The sequence below is a fragment of the Pangasianodon hypophthalmus genome, chromosome 18 (assembly GCF_027358585.1).
Source record: "Pangasianodon hypophthalmus isolate fPanHyp1 chromosome 18, fPanHyp1.pri, whole genome shotgun sequence".
Taxonomy (NCBI): Eukaryota; Metazoa; Chordata; class Actinopteri; order Siluriformes; family Pangasiidae; genus Pangasianodon; species Pangasianodon hypophthalmus.
Genome location: NC_069727.1, coordinates 3,953,037 through 3,971,795, shown reverse-complemented (window position 1 = coordinate 3,971,795; position 18,759 = coordinate 3,953,037). Strand labels below are relative to the sequence as shown.

At 38.7% G+C, this 18,759-nt stretch overlaps 1 protein-coding gene across 1 annotated transcript; it reads left to right on the top strand.

The window, feature by feature from the left end:
• Positions 1 to 2,488: 2,488 nt before the first annotated feature.
• On the top strand, positions 2,489 to 18,512 carry copg2 (COPI coat complex subunit gamma 2). The gene is made up of 23 exons (XM_026922873.3): positions 2,489 to 2,641; positions 3,206 to 3,258; positions 4,596 to 4,676; positions 4,776 to 4,847; positions 4,945 to 5,024; positions 5,142 to 5,217; positions 6,473 to 6,565; positions 6,659 to 6,745; positions 6,839 to 6,996; positions 7,296 to 7,429; positions 7,537 to 7,604; positions 11,159 to 11,347; positions 11,439 to 11,534; positions 12,272 to 12,515; positions 13,628 to 13,703; positions 13,938 to 14,041; positions 14,146 to 14,271; positions 14,420 to 14,488; positions 15,528 to 15,839; positions 16,645 to 16,742; positions 16,840 to 16,978; positions 17,761 to 17,859; positions 18,055 to 18,512. Exons 1-23 carry the CDS (start codon positions 2,605 to 2,607, stop codon positions 18,183 to 18,185), a joined length of 2,622 nt encoding a protein of 873 aa, XP_026778674.3. The 5' UTR covers positions 2,489 to 2,604; the 3' UTR covers positions 18,186 to 18,512.
• The last annotated feature ends 247 nt before the right edge of the window (positions 18,513 to 18,759 follow it).

Genomic DNA, 18,759 nt, shown 5'->3' with positions numbered 1-18,759 from the left:
ATAGCGCTATAGCACTACTCTCTCAGAAAAAAATATTACTACATATTACTGTTTACTTGTCACTTTTGTTGTAACCTCAAATGTACACCATTAATACCTTTACTATGTATCTTTCACCTGGAAATGCAGATAAAGGGATAAAATTAAAAATGGACTGGAATAATTTTTTATAGTAAAGTGTCGAATGTAGACTACAGGCACATTTCTAGGTAAGAGATACACACTAAATGTGTAAAAGGTGCAGGTGTCACCCCAGCCACACGGAAAGGTACAGTTAAGTACCCTTTTTTTTCTGAAAGCGAATAAAATGATCCAATAAACATGTATAAGTGCTTTGTTTATTCAAAACTGTTAACTGTTAGTGGTTATTTATCCTGTTTCACAAACCTTTTGTCTGCTTTCTGTTTCCTGTGTGCTTTTAATTTGTTATTTTAATCAACTTGTCCTGCTTTATTTCTGATTTTCTTTTATTATTTCTGATCATTTAGACTGTTATGACAGTTGATAGGTATCTTAATTAATTACTAAATACCCAATATAACAATTAGATCACTGAATAAATCACTTAATGGATAAATATTCTCATAATCCAGTTACTGTACTGGCATCATGTTCCTCAGCAGTTTCTACTACTCAGAAGATTTGGATAAAAATATCTTAATCACTATATTAATGACTTAAATCAATGTTTCAGAATTTAAGAGAAAGTGTGTATGAATTCAAATGTGGATCTTCTTTCAAAATAAAGGCCTGTAGTGAATCGAAAAGGAAAATTAATTAAGCACATGACACATAGATAACCTCGTTTAATACGTAAGGAATGAAACACTTGGGGTTGTGCGATTATAAGAAAATAATCAGCAACAGAAGTTCATTATTTTCCTATAACAATGTTTTATTCCTTTTATACCACAGCAACGTTCCAACTATTACAATTTTTATTTATTAATGAAAGAAACATCGCAACTTTTAACCATTTATAGTTACATTTAATGTTGTGGAACATCCATGAAGCGAGATAGTTCCTGTTCTCACTCACGCTATAGCAGCTCTAAACAGTCACTCCATCACCATCTCTTTTTTTCTTTCTCCTGAAGCTTGTCATGTTACAGAGAAACTATAAAGCATCATGTTTCTGTCCTGAAAACTTTCCCGTGGCAGGAGACTAATCCTGCGTTCATGGTGCCTTGTAAGCGATAATTTGCAAGTTGTAATAACGTCAAGAAAAACAAAACAAAACATGGATGCCTCCACTAAGGTGTGTCTCTTGTTTGCTCTGTCAGAGCACCTAGAGCTCATAAAAAGTGATTTCACCTGCACTTTTACAGTCACAGGCCTGAGAGGCTCCTGGTTCTGTTCTACTGTAATGAATTTCACACATTCATGCAGCATTTTGGACTGAAATTGCAGCATAACAACAACAGCGGAGCAGAGCGAGTAGCGTAGCAACAAACTAGCTGACTAACATTAGCGATAACTCTAATGTTGATGATTACTTTCTCAAGCCAGTCAGTATTATAGATTTAACCAAGTACTGTGTCTGTGTATGAACTGATCTGAAGATAATGCTGCTATAAACTCATTTAAAAGTAGAGAAGGGAGACTTTACACTGTTCACAGCGTGAGCGGCCATGTTGAATTAACGTCACTCTGTAAGCTGGTGGATGAGAAGAAGACCTCCAGTTGACGAATTTTCAAGTTGAGAAGGTGTTTTGTGTGGAGCATCTTCTGCAGCTGAAGGCGGGGAATTACAAGTTCCAACTTCACCTGAAAGCAACATTACTGACTGTTACAAAACGCTGACACTGGAGACTCCTTCCATCAATGTTAAATAAATTACATCAACAATTACAGACCCCATTCCTTGTTAAATAGCATCATGTTGTTGTTTTTTTTTAATATGTAATATGTGGAGCGTCCGCCATACAAGTCCCTGTGAACTTGTTACTATAGAAACGATAACATATTAGAATGAGTGCATTAATATAAATCTGTCATTTGCATCTGCTGTTTATAGGAGATTAATCAACCAGTTGGAACTGAGAAGTGAGCATGGCTGTGGTGTCGAATCCCGCCTCCAACCTGTGTGTGTGTGGAGTTTGCCTGTTCTCCCCGTGCTTCAGGGGTTTCCTCCAGGTACTCCGGTTTCCTCCCCCAGTCCAAAGACATGTGTTGTAGGCTGATTTGCATCTCTGTATTGTCCATAGTGTGTGAATGGGTGCATGAGTTTGTGTGATTGTGCCCTGCGATGGGTTGGCACCCCATGCATTGGGTCCGCTGCCCTGTGCCCCGAGTCCCCTGGGTTAGGCTTCAGGCTCCCTGCGATCCTGTGTAGGATAAGTGGTACAGAGGATGGATGGATGGATGGATGGATGGATGGATTTATTTATTTATTTATTTATTTATTTATTTATTTATTTATTTATTTATTTAACCAAGAAACTTTTATTTAAGACTTTTATTTTGAAGGACGAGCCGCCGGCCGCCATTTTGGGCCTCAGAGTGCCTTCAGTGCAGCAGCTGACGTGGAGCTGAAACTCGGATGTGAGTGTGTTAGAGAGTGTAGCTCAGCCCTCGCACTTATTATCCGAAACATTCCTTAAAATGATAAAGAAATTTGACAAGAAGGACGAGGAGGCGGGTAAGAGTTCATATGAGTTTGTTCGAATCATTTTATTTGGTGTTGTTGATTGAAACAGACAGTAAAATTTGTTAGAAGTTAGCGTAGCTCTCCACTGGCAGTGCATTGCTAGTCTAGCTAGTTAGCTAGTATTTTCTTTTTTTTATGGTATAACAAATGCTCCAGGCTGTAAATATAAATCATATTAATTCTCTTTGTGCGCTTTTATATAACAATATACCGAAATAAATGCTCTCCAAGTCTTTATATTGTGTCTGGCTAGCTAGCATGATCACAACTGGCTAATTTATTTGTCATATACTTTGACTGAGTTAATTTATTACCTATAATCAGTGTTAGAGTCTAGCTTAATCATTTTTTTGTTTTTAATTCTTACACATAGTGCAGGAAAACAGTGTAAAGTTGTGTATTTGTTGGTGGTTTGAGGTATACAGGTCTTTAAGGTGTACAGTGGTCCTGTGATGTTTCAGCCTCATTAGGAAGTGCAGTAAAGTATTAAATATCCAGTCTCATACTGCACAGTGATGGGGAATTAACTCTTATTTATCATGGGTTTGTTCACAGGAAGTGGCTCCAACCCGTTTCAGCACCTGGAGAAGAGTGCTGTCCTGCAGGAGGTGAGGGGAGAAAGTGACACGCATGCAGTCTCTAAACTCACATCTGACACACTTCTGTCTTTTACACGATCACGGTGTGAACAGGAAAAAAAGCTGCACTGAATCTAATCTTTTCTTCATGGTGCTAAAATCTTTTTAAACAGACTTTATTATTTTGTTCATATTGTGACAGTCCAGTCTGTCTGTCAGTTTGCTGTTTGTGTTGTGGGGTTAGGATTTGAGTTGCTGGATCAGGTTTTTGAGTCGTTAAGTTTGGGTTCTTGACTTGTTGGATTTGGTGTTTGAGTTGTTAAATTAGAGTATTTGTGTTAGATTAAGTTTTTGAGTTGTGTGTGTTTCAGTGTTTGGAGTTGGGTTTTTGAGTTAAATCAAGTTGTGTTTTTGTATTGGTATTGCTGGATCAGGTTTTAGAGTTGTTGAGTTTGGGTTTTTGAGTTATATTGCATTTTTGAGTTGTTGAGTTTGAGTTCTTGACTTGTTGGATTTGTTGTTTGAGTTGTTGAATTAGTGTATTTGTGTCAGATTAAGTTTTCGAGTTGTTGGATTTGGTGTCTTTTAGTGTTTGGAGTTGGGTTTTTGAGTTGTATTGCATTTTTGAGTTGTTGAGTTTGGTGTCCAAGTTGCTGGATTAGTTTTTTGTGCTATATTGAGGTATTTGAGTTGGTGAGTTTGGAGTTTGGGTTTTGGAGGTATATTGCATTTTTGAGTTGTTGAATTTGGATTCTTCACTTGTAGAATTTGGTATTTGAGTTGTTGAGTTAGTGTATTTGTGTTAGATTAAGTGTTTGAGTTGTTGGAATTGGTGTCTTTCAGTGTTTCGAGTTGTTGGATTAGGTTTTTTTGTTGTTTTGAGTTGGTGAGTTTGTGTTTTTAAGTTGTCGGATCAGAGTTTTGAGTAGTTAAATCGGGTTTTTGAATTGTGAGCCTTTTTGTTTGACTTGTTGAATTTGGTGTGTTTGAGTTGGTGGATTTGTTTTTTGTGTTTTATCGAGTGTTTGAGTTGAGACCAGTTTTGTGACTTACTGTTTGGATGTTTGAGTTGTAATAGGTGTGTAAGTGTTGTGCATCTCAGACTGAAATGCTGGATTGGTACCAAGTTGGATTTGAGTTATTTACATGTTGCTGTAAAATCTGATCTTTTGGCATCTTTAATGACGTAAATGTGTGTGTTAATCTGACCGACACGGGAAACTCGTCCTAAAAGCCATCATGGCTGTAATTTTTCACATAACTTAGCAACAGAAGCTTACAGGGAGTCGCTCAGAGCTCTGATGTTGGTGTCAGAGCAGAGTTACTGATCAATTAGTGTTTTTTTTTTTTTTTTTTCCCCTTTCAAGGCTCGCATCTTCAACGAGACACCCATCAACCCGCGAAGATGCCTCCACATCCTGACAAAAATCATCTACCTGCTCAACCAGGTCACTAATTTCTCCTCCCCGCTGCGTCCAATTTCGTTTCTTCTCGTGTTTTATTCGCTCTGATTTTTTCTTTCTCTCTCTCTCTCTCTCTCTCTCCAGGGTGAGCACTTTGGAACCACTGAGGCTACTGAAGCCTTCTTTGCCATGACCAGGCTCTTCCAGTCGAATGATGTAAACATCTCCATATTTTCAGCACGACATTAAACTTTCAGTCACGTTTGTAATAAAAAAATAAATAATAATCACTTTTTTTCGTTTGTCTTTGTAGCAAACACTGCGAAGGATGTGCTACCTAACCATCAAGGAGATGGCCAACATCTCAGAGGACGTCATCATCGTTACGAGCAGGTGATGATCTCTCGGGTTCTCTCATCACTCGGTCACATGATGTATATTCACCGCTGAGAACTTCACGCTTATCAGGCTTGTTTTGTGTGTGTGTGTGTGTGTGTGTGTGTGTATTAGTCTGACCAAAGACATGACCGGTAAAGAGGATGTGTACAGAGGCCCTGCCATCAGAGCTCTCTGCAGGATCACTGATGTGAGTGCAGTGCGTTTTCATTATGCATTAATTCATCAGCGTTTTCTCTCACATTATTCAGTGAAGGATTTTATTCATTTGTTTTTAAATTCTCCCTAACTGCTGTCTTTCATTCTTTCATGCATCTTTTTCTACTGATATAGTCATGTGCTTGTTCACACGGAAACCACTGAACTTTTTTAATGTGGGAGTTTAATAATGCATAATGTTAAAAATATCATACTGTTAAAGATTTCACAAGTCATAACTCTGGCTTTTAAGACCATGATTTTACACATTACACATTATATCTACACGCCACACACAGATCTCTATAGACAGCAGCTGTGTGTAAGATGACACACACTTAGTTTTAATTTATTTTTTTTTTTTTAAGTTTGTGTTATCAGTTCTTGAATTAAGTTTTCTGCAGTAACAATATTTTAATTCCACAAATATTAATGGGCCCTTAAAAAAACTAAAATAACTATATTAGAGGTGTTAGTGCTTCAGTTAAACTCTTTAAAGTATGAAGTTTACGTAGTCTGAGATGGTATTTTATACCTTTTGGGTACAGTACTTTTTATTTATTTATTTAATGTGAAGTTTAAATTCTCTATTTGTCTGTGTGTTTACTGTCAAATAACAAGAGGCAGTTTGCAAAATAGTATTGAAAATAGATTAAATTTATGGTACACCATGACCCTCTTTTTTAAAACAATTATTTATATATATGTTTGTTTGTTTAAAAATGTTTGTAAGTTTGCCGTCAAATAAGTATAAAGTCAAAGAAGTAGCATTGGACATTTATTACGTTTAAGAGACACCCAGATTCCCTTTTTTAAATATGTATTTATTTATTAGTTTGATTTATTTATTTATTTATTTAAAAATGTTTGTTTGCTGTCAAATAACTAGAGTCAATTTCCAAAGAAGTAGAGCAGCACTGGAAGTATATTTAATTTACCAGGCATCCTGAACATCTTTTTATCTATCTATCTATCTATCTATCTATCTGCTGATTTAAAAATGTTTGCTAGTTAGGTTGTTTGCTGTCAAATAAATATATAGTCAATTTCCACAGAAGTAGCATTAAGAATATATTAAATTTACCAAACACCGTTGATTCTATTTATTTTTAAATAAATAGAAATGTATTTATTTGTTAGTTTGTTTATCTTGATGCTGAAACCATGACGAGGTTTACAGATGAGGAAAAAAAAAAGCTTGTTGTGGTGTCGTAGTCATGACTCTCCTGCACTCCTGTGTCTTTTAGACCACCATGCTGCAAGCCATCGAGCGATACATGAAGCAGGCCATAGTGGATAAAGTGCCCAGTGTGTCCAGCTCTGCTCTCGTCTCTTCTCTGGTGAGAACGAGTTCCTGATTTATTGTGGACTGCAGTAGCGTTGCGATGTCTTAATTCACGCTCTCTGTGCTCGTGTGTTTGGTTTTCCTTCAGCACATGGTGAAGATGAGCTATGATGTAGTAAAGCGCTGGGTTAATGAAGCTCAGGAAGCAGCGTCCAGTGATAACATCATGGTGCAGGTTGGTGTAACACTTTATTAGATTTATAAATAAATCTGATCTTTCTTTCTTTCTTTTTTAAACCATGCTATGATTTTCCACTTTGATTTACAGTACCACGCCCTGGGCTTGCTCTATCACCTGAGGAAGAACGACCGCCTCGCCGTCACCAAGATGCTGAATAAGTTCACTAAGTCGGGCCTCAAGTCTCCGTTTGCCTACTGCATGCTGATCCGCATCGCCAGCAAGCTGCTGGAGGAGACTGAGGGAGGGTACGTGACCTTTTCATTTTAATACACAAGTTAAACTGTTTTAAAGTTAATCTTTGGAGTGGTTAAGCTTACAGAGTGTTTAATGCAAAAGTTTGTGCCCTCTGTGTCTTTTTAAATGAAAGATTTTCTTTTTTTGACGATTTAGCTACATATAAAAATGATTCATAGAAAAGAAGCACAGTGGTTTTTTTAAAATTATTATTTATTTATTTTTTTTAATATAAACCTGTTGCTGACATTCAGAGGAGGTTTATCCATTGCTATTCGAGATTCTAACACGCCTGTGCGTTCTCTTACAGACATGACAGCCCGCTGTTCGACTTCATCGAGAGCTGTTTGAGGAATAAGCATGAGATGGTGGTGTATGAAGCAGCCTCGGCCATCGTCCACATGCCCAACTGCACCGCCCGAGAGCTCGCCCCTGCTGTGTCTGGTTGGTTTCTGACGTTTTCCATATCTCTTTTTGTGTGTGTGTGTGTGTGTGTGTGTGTTCAAGTCATTTACTGATCGATGTAAATATTGGTTGCTTGTCCTTCTCAGTGCTCCAGCTCTTCTGCAGTTCACCGAAAGCAGCACTGCGTTATGCAGCCGTGAGGACCCTCAATAAAGTGAGTCTGTTTCCATGTCTGATATTTTCTCACAATATCATCATCATCATCATCATCTTCATTTCAGATAATATTCTTTTCTTATAATATTAATATTAATAATATATTAATATTCCTCACATCAGGTCAGCCTTCAGGACTCGAGTCATTTCAATGTAAATCATTTCAAAATGTAAAACAAATAACCTAATAATGATTAAAACTGTAATTAAAACACTTACATCATGTTTAGCAACAATATGTACCTATAGTTTTTTATTCGCTGAATATCATCTTAAGCCCAAAAATGGTTAAACACTAACAATCTTTCCCACGATACAAATTATTCAGCTGAAATAATTCTTAACTTTAAAAAAAAAAGTGGGTGATACACAACTGAACTGTTAACATAAATATTTATTTGGATATATATATATATATATATATATATATATATATATATATATATATATATATATATATATATATATATATATATATATATATATATATATATATATATATATTTTTTTTTTTTTTTTTTTCTGTTGGTGAATGAAATTTTATGTCACTATTTTAATGCCCTCTAGTGGACAAAATAAGTATAGCTTTACATTACCTACAAGTTCAAAGGCCCTATTAGCATTTGATTTGAAATACTATTAAATATTATTATTAGTATTAGTAGTAAGCGCTATCATTTGCTGTAGTATTTTCCATCATTGTTATTCTGTTAATTGTGGAAAATTGATGTTGATGGAGTTTATATTCTACAATACAGTGTAAATATTAATTATGAGGTAAAAGAGTATTTCTAAAGCTGTTTTGAGGGTTATTAATCAAAAATTAATTTTTATATTTTTGGTGTATAATCCTCTGGATGCTTAAGGTGTGTATATATATTTTTTTAAATATATTTTTGCCATAGATTTAGTTTTACAGTATTATTCCATGTTACAAATTTTTTTCCCCTCAAATGTTTAGTATCCTTGTTTCCAGCAGAACCTCAGCGTTTAGACTTTAGTTTTTATTTACGTGTAGACACTGTGTTGACATAACAGGATCCAAAACCCTATAACACAGCAAATGGCCTCTATAACAGAGCAAATAGCCTCTATAACAGAGCAAATAGCCTCTATAACAGAGCAAATGGCCTCTATAACACAGCAAATGGCCTCTGTAACACAGCAAATAGCCTCTATAACAGAGCAAATAGCCTCTGTAACACAGCAAATAGCCTCTGTAACAGAGCAAATAGCCTCTGTAACAGTGCAAATAGCCTCTGTAACACAGCAAATAGCCTCTGTAACAGAGCAAATAGCCTCTGTAACACAGCAAATAGCCTCTGTAACACAGCAAATAGCCTCTATAACAGTGCAAATAGCCTCTATAACAGAGCAAATAGCCTCTATAACAGAGCAAATAGCCTCTATAACAGAGCAAATAGCCTCTATAACAGAGCAAATAGCCTCTATAACAGAGCAAATGGCCTCTATAACACAGCAAATAGCCTCTGTAACACAGCAAATAGCCTCTGTAACACAGCAAATAGCCTCTGTAACACAGCAAATAGCCTCTGTAACAGAGCAAATAGCCTCTATAACAGAGCAAATAGCCTCTATAACAGTGCAAATAGCCTCTATAACAGAGCAAATAGCCTCTATAACAGAGCAAATAGCCTCTATAACAGAGCAAATAGCCTCTATAACAGTGCAAATAGCCTCTATAACAGAGCAAATAGCCTCTATAACAGAGCAAATAGCCTCTGTAACAGAGCAAATGGCCTCTGTAACAGAGCAAATGGCCTCTGTAACAGAGCAAATGGCCTCTATAACAGTGCAAATGGCCTCTATAACAGAGCAAATAGCCTCTATAACAGAGCAAATAGCCTCTATAACAGAGCAAATGGCCTCTGTAACAGAGCAAATGGCCTCTATAACAGTGCAAATAGCCTCTATAACAGAGCAAATAGCCTCTATAACAGAGCAAATAGCCTCTATAACAGAGCAAATAGCCTCTATAACACAGCAAATAGCCTCTGTAACACAGCAAATAGCCTCTGTAACACAGCAAATAGCCTCTGTAACACAGCAAATAGCCTCTATAACAGTGCAAATAGCCTCTATAACAGAGCAAATAGCCTCTATAACAGAGCAAATAGCCTCTATAACAGTGCAAATAGCCTCTATAACAGAGCAAATAGCCTCTATAACAGTGCAAATAGCCTCTATAACAGTGCAAATAGCCTCTATAACAGAGCAAATAGCCTCTATAACAGAGCAAATAGCCTCTATAACAGAGCAAATAGCCTCTATAACAGAGCAAATAGCCTCTATAACAGTGCAAATAGCCTCTATAACACAGCAAATAGCCTCTATAACAGAGCAAATAGCCTCTGTAACACAGCAAATAGCCTCTATAACAGTGCAAATAGCCTCTATAACAGTGCAAATAGCCTCTATAACAGTGCAAATAGCCTCTATAACAGTGCAAATAGCCTCTATAACAGTGCAAATAGCCTCTATAACACAGCAAATAGCCTCTATAACACAGCAAATAGCCTCTATAACAGAGCAAATAGCCTCTATAACAGAGCAAATAGCCTCTATAACAGAGCAAATAGCCTCTATAACAGAGCAAATAGCCTCTATAACAGAGCAAATAGCCTCTATAACACAGCAAATAGCCTCTATAACACAGCAAATAGCCTCTATAACAGTGCAAATAGTCTCTATAACAGTCTCTTTTGACATTCAGTTGACATGGGAGTGGTGAAGGAATTTTTATTGTCCAGCAGATGTCAATATAGAGCTCGATGTTAAGTACGTTGATGCTCTGATTCATTTTAACCTCAAATAAGTTCTGTCTAAAAAGCTTCGCTCTGCCCTTCACTACTGAGCGAGCGGTAGTTAATCTGTTTCTTCAAGAGGATCAGTTGACTGATATTACTAAATCCGATTGGTCAAGGGAGTCGTCTGTGTAAATACATTGACTAGTTCATACCAGATTCAAGAGATTTTTTCTTTTTTCCAAATGATTTTATATTAACAATATCTTCACCATATTTTATTTCCTAACGTAATAGTCACACGGAAAGTAAATAATATTGTATGATATTTAAAATGAGATATCGCCGCTTCCACTTCGGATGCAGACGTTTATTGCTATCTGCCACCGTCTCAGTTATTCACGTGAATATGACGTGAGTTTACTTGGATTCGTGGGTAAACTTGGCTTACTGGTAAATCATATTGCTTCAAAAAAAAAAAAAACAACAAAAAAAAAAAAAGGAGTTTAAACGTCGAACTTCTGTGCTGTAGTACTTCCTGTTTATGCTGAAATGCTTGTGACAAACGTTTGATCTACGATCACTTTACACATTACTAGTAATCAGACCTTAAAGTGTCTGTGGTGCAGCTGAAGTTCTACACCATGTTAGTTTTAAACTCGTCTCAGTGTATGGACCTGTGGTGTACTTTTTGCTTAATTTGTTGAAACATTTGCCAGGTGTAAGTCAGGCATGCAGCATCCCATCCTGTTTTTGTGATCACTGTCACTCTCGCGGTGTCCACCAGGTGGCGATGAAGCACCCATCTGCAGTGACGGCTTGCAACCTGGACCTGGAGAACCTGATCACTGACTCGAACCGCAGCATTGCTACTCTGGCCATCACCACGCTGCTGAAGACGGGCAGTGAGAGCAGCGTGGACCGGCTCATGAAGCAGATCTCCTCCTTCGTCTCGGAGATCTCTGACGAGTTCAAGGTCCATAACCTGGGAAATCATAAACATATGTCAGTGGGCTATGTCTTAATGAGGTGTTTAATGTGTGTGTGTGTGTGTGTGTGTTTTCCAGGTGGTGGTGGTCCAGGCTATCAGTGCCCTGTGCCAGAAGTACCCCAGAAAGCACAGTGTGATGATGAACTTCTTGTCTAACATGCTCAGAGATGATGTAAGTCACACAGGGGATTATGGGTCAAGTAGTTTATTGTTACTCAATAGCAGTTCAGCATGCAAAAGTTTGTGCACCCTTTGTGTGTTGGGTTTCATGGATGTTACCTCATCATCAGAGGTCACCAGTGCGGTCAACCTTTGTACGTTAAGATATTTATATGACAAAAACATGATATTGTTTGGATCGTCTTGTTGCAGAATACAGTCAATTTTCAGTTTTTCAAAAATTTTTTTATAAAAACTTTTTTTTTTTATAGTTATATTGTAAAACTTTTTTTTCTCTCCCATTTAAAATGGGGCGTGCAAACTTTTGCTTTAGCAGCCCTTGTGGTTCACAACATTTTTGAGAATTAAAGTAGCAGAAATCTTTCAGATGGCTTCAGTGATTTTATTTTAATTTTTTTTGCTCTTCATTGTATCCCTTTGTGGTAATTTGAGTGCCATCAAAGCAATAAAGTTATTATTAAGTATAAGATAAAGATTATATTTAAATATTTTTTTTTAATCTGGACACTTTTTTCAGGGAATAACATCCAACCAATATGTAGAAGGAGGCGTCTGTACTTTCCTGTCTGTCATGTTTCCCTTCAATTCAGAAAGCTCCTCTTTGTGCACTGGCATAAAACAGCTACTTTCAAAACAGCTAGCTTTAGCGAACTTGCACCACTAATAAAGTAAGATGAATGTAAAAGTTCAGAAAGCTTGCTAACTGGTTCATGCATGTGTTTCTTGCAGGGTGGCTTTGAGTACAAGCGTGCGATCGTGGACTGCATCATCAGCATCATTGAGGAGAATCCTGAGAGTAAGGAGACGGGTCTGGCTCACCTGTGTGAGTTTATCGAGGACTGCGAGCACACGGTTCTGGCCACCAAGATCCTGCACCTGCTGGGGAAAGAGGGCCCTCGCACCCCCTCGCCTTCCAAATACATCCGCTTCATATTCAACCGCGTGGTGCTCGAGAGCGAAGCGGTCCGCGCAGGTGAGCCTTCCTCTGACTTACAGCCCCGGAAAACGGCAGATTCATGAATTTAAAAATAACCTCATGGCTACTTTGAACAGCTTTAACAAAGTCAACACAATAATATGGGGATAAGTAGCTCGACCTATTTTCCACCATCAGTATAAGCTCTTGGACTGACTACAAGGCTGAGAGGCTTTGCGTAGCGCGTGGAGTTTTCAGGTTTTTCAGCTTCTGTTGGGGCTGAAATGTAAAGAAACCAAAGTCTGAGCACCAAATAACTGAAAAAGGAGAAAATTAATTCATAAGTCTTTAAATAGCAGTGACTTTTGTAAAGGTTTGCTGAGAAAATGTCCTTCTGTAATCACATGCATTTAGCCTTCATAACATAAGGAATAAAACACTCGGGGTGGTGCTGTTACAGGAAATTAATCAACAAGCCGAAGTTACTGATACCAAACCGAAGTTGATTATTTTCCTATAACAGTGAAATTAAATGTTGTGAGAAAGGAGACTGCAAAGTTCAGCAACTTATTTGTTATATTGCATATTATATAAAACACTTGAGGCCGCGCTGTTATAGGAAAATAATCAACGACGGTGTGGTGTGATGACGCAGAGTTAGAGTTACCACCCTGAAGTTGATCATTTTCCTGTAACAGAATGTCCTGAAGTGTGTTACTCTTCTTACACCACAGCAATTTTCCAACAGTTATTTTTTTTTTGTTTGTTTATTAAAGAAATTTATTAAAGAAATGTCATATTTTTAATCCCTTAACAGTTACACTTAATGTTGTGGAACATCCCAAACACGTTAGTTCCTGTTATCACTTACGTTATAGCAGCTAACAGTCGTTTTCTCACCAGCTTCTCTTTTTTTTTTTTTTGTCTTTTTAATAAGACAAAAAAACTGTCATGCAGCTTGTCGTGTTACTGAGAAACCATAGAGTTGGAAAATGTTTTGATATTTTAAAATTACAGCTTTTCCTCTGACTGTTACAAAGCGCTGACACTGGAGACTCCTTCCATAAACGTTAAATAAGAATCTCCTTACAGAAAACTCCACCAAATCAACAGCTGACATTTTATTTTTAATCAATTTTGAAATAATTTTTTTCTCTTCTGCTGTAAAGCTGCTGTGAGCGCTCTGGCTAAGTTTGGAGCACAGAACGATGACCTGCTGCCCAGCGTGCTGGTCCTGATGCAGAGGTAATCCCTGCTGTACGGTGCCTAAGGACAATACACACACCTGCAATTATTACATTTATTTTAATAATACAGGAGCCATCTTTTTCAAGCTATTTTTTTTGTCTATTCATGTATAATGTCCATAATTAGCAGTACCTATAGCTATGTATGTGCAGTACCTGAGCTTGTGTTTTGTATGTATGTGTATGTGTGTGTGTGTGTGTGTGTGTGCGTATGTGTGTGTGTGTGGTGTAGGTGCATGATGGACAGCGATGATGAGGTGAGAGACAGAGCCACATTCTACATGAATGTGCTGCAGCAGAAACAGAAGGCTCTGAACGCTGCCTACATCTTTAATGGTATGACCCAGATTCTCACTGCTAGAGACATTTCAGTCAAACCATAAGCTACTCTATATATCGCAAAGAACGTCATTTAAAAAATGGTTTGTGTCTGTGCTCAGGTTTGTCTGTGTCCATTCCTGGCCTGGAGAAATCACTCCATCAGTACACGCTGGAGCCTTCAGAGAAGCCTTTCGACATGAAGACAGTTCCTCTGGCTACTGCACCAATCACAGAGCAGAAGACAGGTGCGCTTCTGTTCCTCTGTTTTACCTTCAAACTGCTCATCTGTTCAATCTGTTCAGTTTCCCTCTCCTGTGTATATCTCAGTGGAAAACGCTACATGCAATTATATATATATATATATAATTAAGTTTTTTTTTAATCCTGTGTCAGAACTCGCACCAGTGGCTACAAGTAAAGCTCCTGAAAAACTGGCACCTTCACGCCAAGACATTTACCAAGGTAAGCAGACATGCGGCACACGTCACTCTGAAGAAATTATAAATTCATTAACTAGCGCTAGAGTTCTCAGCAAGTCAAACGTCCAGCGTGTTGCCCAGTCACACGTTATTCACAACTAACTCAGCTGACAAGTACGATGAGCTAATTATGTGCATTAATACAGAAAAAAGAAAAGAAGAAGCGAGTGTCTGAATCCCTGAGAGGGTAAACTTTATGTAGCCGAAGTCTTTATCCTCTCCTGATGACGCCTCTGGTGATGAAGCATCATGGTTTTGTGCTCTCTAAAGAGAGAGGCTGTGAGCTGTGGCGTTCTCTCGTCTGAGTCAGGCTTGCGTCTGCGTTTGCTCTTGATGAAGTGTGTAAATGTCAGGTCGCTGGGTTTTTACAGTTGTTGCACTGCAACTGTGTTTTGTTCAGTTTAGTTACTTTCCCTTTGTGTTCCTGATTCTGGAAAGATTGTCTAGTTAAATACAGCGTGTCCGAAACATCAGAAACCAGTATGAGTGCCAAGAAGCAGTATCTCTACCCTTTAATACAATGTTAATGACATTTTTCTTTCTTTAAGAGAAAAAAAACACAAATATAAATATAACTGTATATAAATAAATAATAAATACAAAATCGCATTCATGTTTTTTTTCAACTCCATTGGTTCCTGACTTTTCACACATCCTGTATTTTTATTAGGTATATTTATTAACTTGAACAAATACTAGACAAGGACGTGGCTCAGCAGCTGAGTATCGCGCCACAGCAACCACCAAGAAATATGAACCAAGTGGAGTGTATGATAAAGTAAAAATTTATTTGGGAAAGTCAGTAGGGAGGTTTTTAATGTAAAAAAAAAAACATGCTGGTGTCTGTTGGTCATCTGTCTGAAAGTCTGATCACATAGATGTGGAATCTGTGGAATCTGCTGCTCCCTGTTACTATTTCTTGCCTTGATTTGTGCTTTTTTTGCCTAAATTGTGCTCATTAACATATATATTAGTTGTATGTGTCGTGGCCCAGAGTTCACCCTGTACTCTCTCTTTCTCAGAGCAACTCTCCACCATTCCCGAGTTCCAGGGTCTTGGTCCTCTGTTCAAGTCGTCAGAGCCGGTGCAGCTGACGGAGGCTGAGACAGAATACGTGGTTCGCTGCATCAAGCACACGTTTGCTGGTCACATGGTGTTCCAGTTCGACTGCACCAACACACTGAACGACCAGCTCCTTCAGCGCGTCCTGGTGCAGATGGAGCCGTCCGAGTCTTACGAAGTGGTGCATCACATCCCGGCTCCCAGCCTGCCTTACAACCAGCCTGGCTCCTGCTACACACTCGTCCGCCTGCCAGACGACGACCCCACAGCAGGTGACCTTACAGTCCAGTGATGTCACGATACAGCTGTTCACGCTGGATTAGTTTTATCAGAGAAGGTCCGATAATGTCGTTTGTAAGGAATTCGTAAGTGACCGACACAGAAGTCCTGGATGCCTCGTTGTCGAGGCTAATAAGTCAGTTGTGTAACACTAACCTGCACGTGTAATAGCTTGAGAGCCGTGATTTGACTCGGTATGTTGACACATTTCCTTTTCCGTAAGTCAGGGAGAGGGCATGTCGAAGGGCTTGAGTTATTTTCACAACAGCCAATAGCATTCGCGATATACCAAACCTCACGTCACACTCAACAGTGGCTTAGAAAACCGGCCAAATAAGAGGCCGCAAGTTTAAATAGAGCTTTTTTCCTAGGATTTCTCACTGCCAGTTTGCTCCCTCACTGCTGAAACTCGAGACATCTCCGACTGTTACCAGCCCGTGGCTCGTTTTATCATCGCCCCACAGCAGTTGTTTACTTCTTACCTGCTGCAGTGAGAGCATTACCCTAACCACAGGAGAGCTGGTGGAAAAGTCTGTTAGGAAAGATTATAGAAAGTACCGCTGGGGAAAAAGAGAACACATTCTCTGACTTCCTCATGGTACAAGTAAAATCTTACCATCTGAACAGGATTATTTTTATTATAACATCCTTTAATTAAGATCATGCATTGCATCAGTAAACACCAGCACCTCTGAAACTAATTAATTAGCTGCATTTGTAGTCTGGTGATAAGTGGTGGCCTCGATCAAGCTTTATGAACCGTGTCCTGAATTTCAATCTGTGTGTTTTCTCCCTCAGTGTCCTGCACGTTCAGCTGTACGATGAAATATCTGGTGCGTGATTGTGATCCAAACACCGGCGAGCCTGATGACGATGGTTACGATGACGAATATGTGGTAAGTTCACTGTTCTCAATTTGTTCCTGATGCCCGTTTTGTACTCGTGTGTAAAGCTGTTTATCTGTATTCATGACTCACTCTCTTGTTCTTTTAGTTAGAGGATCTAGAAGTGACCGTCGCAGACCACATCCAGAAAGTTCTGAAGCCGAATTTCGGTGCAGCGTGGGAGGAGGTCGGAGCCGACTTTGAGAAGGAGGAGACGTTCGCTCTGGCTTCAGTCAGGACTCTGGAAGGTAACCTCGGGGGCGTGGCCAAATTAACGGCTCAGTGAGACGGCTGCCACCCCAACTGCCCTCCTTTCCCTACCCTGCTTCACACATTTTCTTTATAGGGACAAAAACAAACCAAAAAAAAAAAACTGCTATGCTTTTTTGTGCTAATATGAACACTGTAACCAGAGCAACACTCATCCTAGGTAGTATTGGCTAACTAACTAGCCTAGTGTGGTCTCTAGATTAGCTTTATTATTATAATCAGTATCTTGGATAGATTGGCTCACTAACAAGACTCGCAACCAGTATTCTGTCCTCCATGTTTGTTTTCCTCACTTGCCATCTAACTTGCGACTAGACTGGTTGAATGTAAAAGAAAAAGAAAAAAAAAGGCACATGAGGACTTTGCTTTTCTGAAAATTTTAGCTTATTTTTTCAATTTTAGAAGCTCCACTGTAACACATCAGTGGCAGCATTTATTTAAAAATGCGTGCTGGTGGTTGAGAAACAGCAGCAAGTGTGAACGCAGTGTAACTAGCTCATGTTGATTGTATTGTTTAGGTAATTTGATCAGACCTCTTGAGACCTATGATGAGCTATAGACCAACAACGAAGCCGATACAGTGGTGTCATTATGTAGGCATTTGTTTTGCCGCAAGGAACAGTCTTTGTACACGTGCGACTTCGTATAAAAGTATAAAGCTTTGTATAGAAATCTAAACACACCACTGAGACTGTAAATACAGTTTTACTGAGAGCAGGTGAACTGTTTCACACCCACTCTACTATATGTGATTCCACAGAGGCCGTCAACAACATCATCAGCTTCCTGGGCATGCAGCCGTGTGAACGTTCAGACAAGGTGCCCGAAAACAAGAACTCTCACATCCTCTTCCTCGCCGGTATGAAGTCATTTCCTTCTAACGTTTATTTTCCACAACTCGGCTTTAATTCCGAGTGTGTTAACTCTGAATGGTTCTGAGTGTGTTGAATTCGGATGGAATGATCATTAAGACGCAGACTAGATGATGTGAAAGTTTAAATCCATCGTTTTCACGCAGTAATAAACACTGATTACGTGTTGTGGCTCTGTGCAGGCGTGTTCCGGGGAGGTTACGACGTGCTGGTGCGTGCGCGCCTCGCCCTCGCCGATGGAGTTACCATGCAGGTGACGGTGCGAAGTGCAGACGAGAACGTCGTCGATGTCATCCTGGCCTCTGTGGGTTAAGAGAACAGTCAAATCCTGGTGATGAGGTCACATGCCAATCACACTCGGTCCACGCTGTACCAGTTCATATGTACAACGTTTGTATACCTTGCACATTTCTCTCTCTCTCTCTCTCTCTTGACTTTCTTTGTTTATCCAGTGGTGAAACATGATGTAACAGTAATTAAGTAACTAAAATAAAATACAGCTAAAAAAAAAGGCTCAAGTGCATTAGCTGAGACGCTTTAATTTAATGTCTGTTTCCCTCACATTCAGATTGTGGGCAATATTGTTAAATCCATAATGTCTTTTACAGTGATTAATAAACAAGAAACAAACATGGATGCACATTTTTGTTGTTTATTACTCCTGCTTACCAATCATTATTTTTCTTCTTGATTCATTGCAAGTGCTCTTTCAAAAATATTCACCATTTTAAATTCACCAAGTTGCATATATCTTAAGCTGGTGCGATTCAGGATTTTTTTAATGACATGACGGTTCTTGTTAAAAAAAAAACATGATCGTTTCACAATGATCTAAGCCACAGGTTCCCAGGGCTGGGCCAGGGCTGGGAACCTCTGATCTAAGACAA

Excerpts from the sequence above, each read along its gene's own strand:
- copg2 (XM_026922873.3), top strand. The coding sequence starts at position 2,605 with ATGATAAAGAAATTTGACAAGAAGGACGAGGAGGCGG. Across the intron at positions 2,642-3,205 it reads CAAGAAGGACGAGGAGGCGG|GAAGTGGCTCCAACCCGTTT; the intron begins GTAAGAGTTCAT and ends GTTTGTTCACAG. Across the intron at positions 13,704-13,937 it reads GTGCTGGTCCTGATGCAGAG|GTGCATGATGGACAGCGATG; the intron begins GTAATCCCTGCT and ends TGTGTGGTGTAG.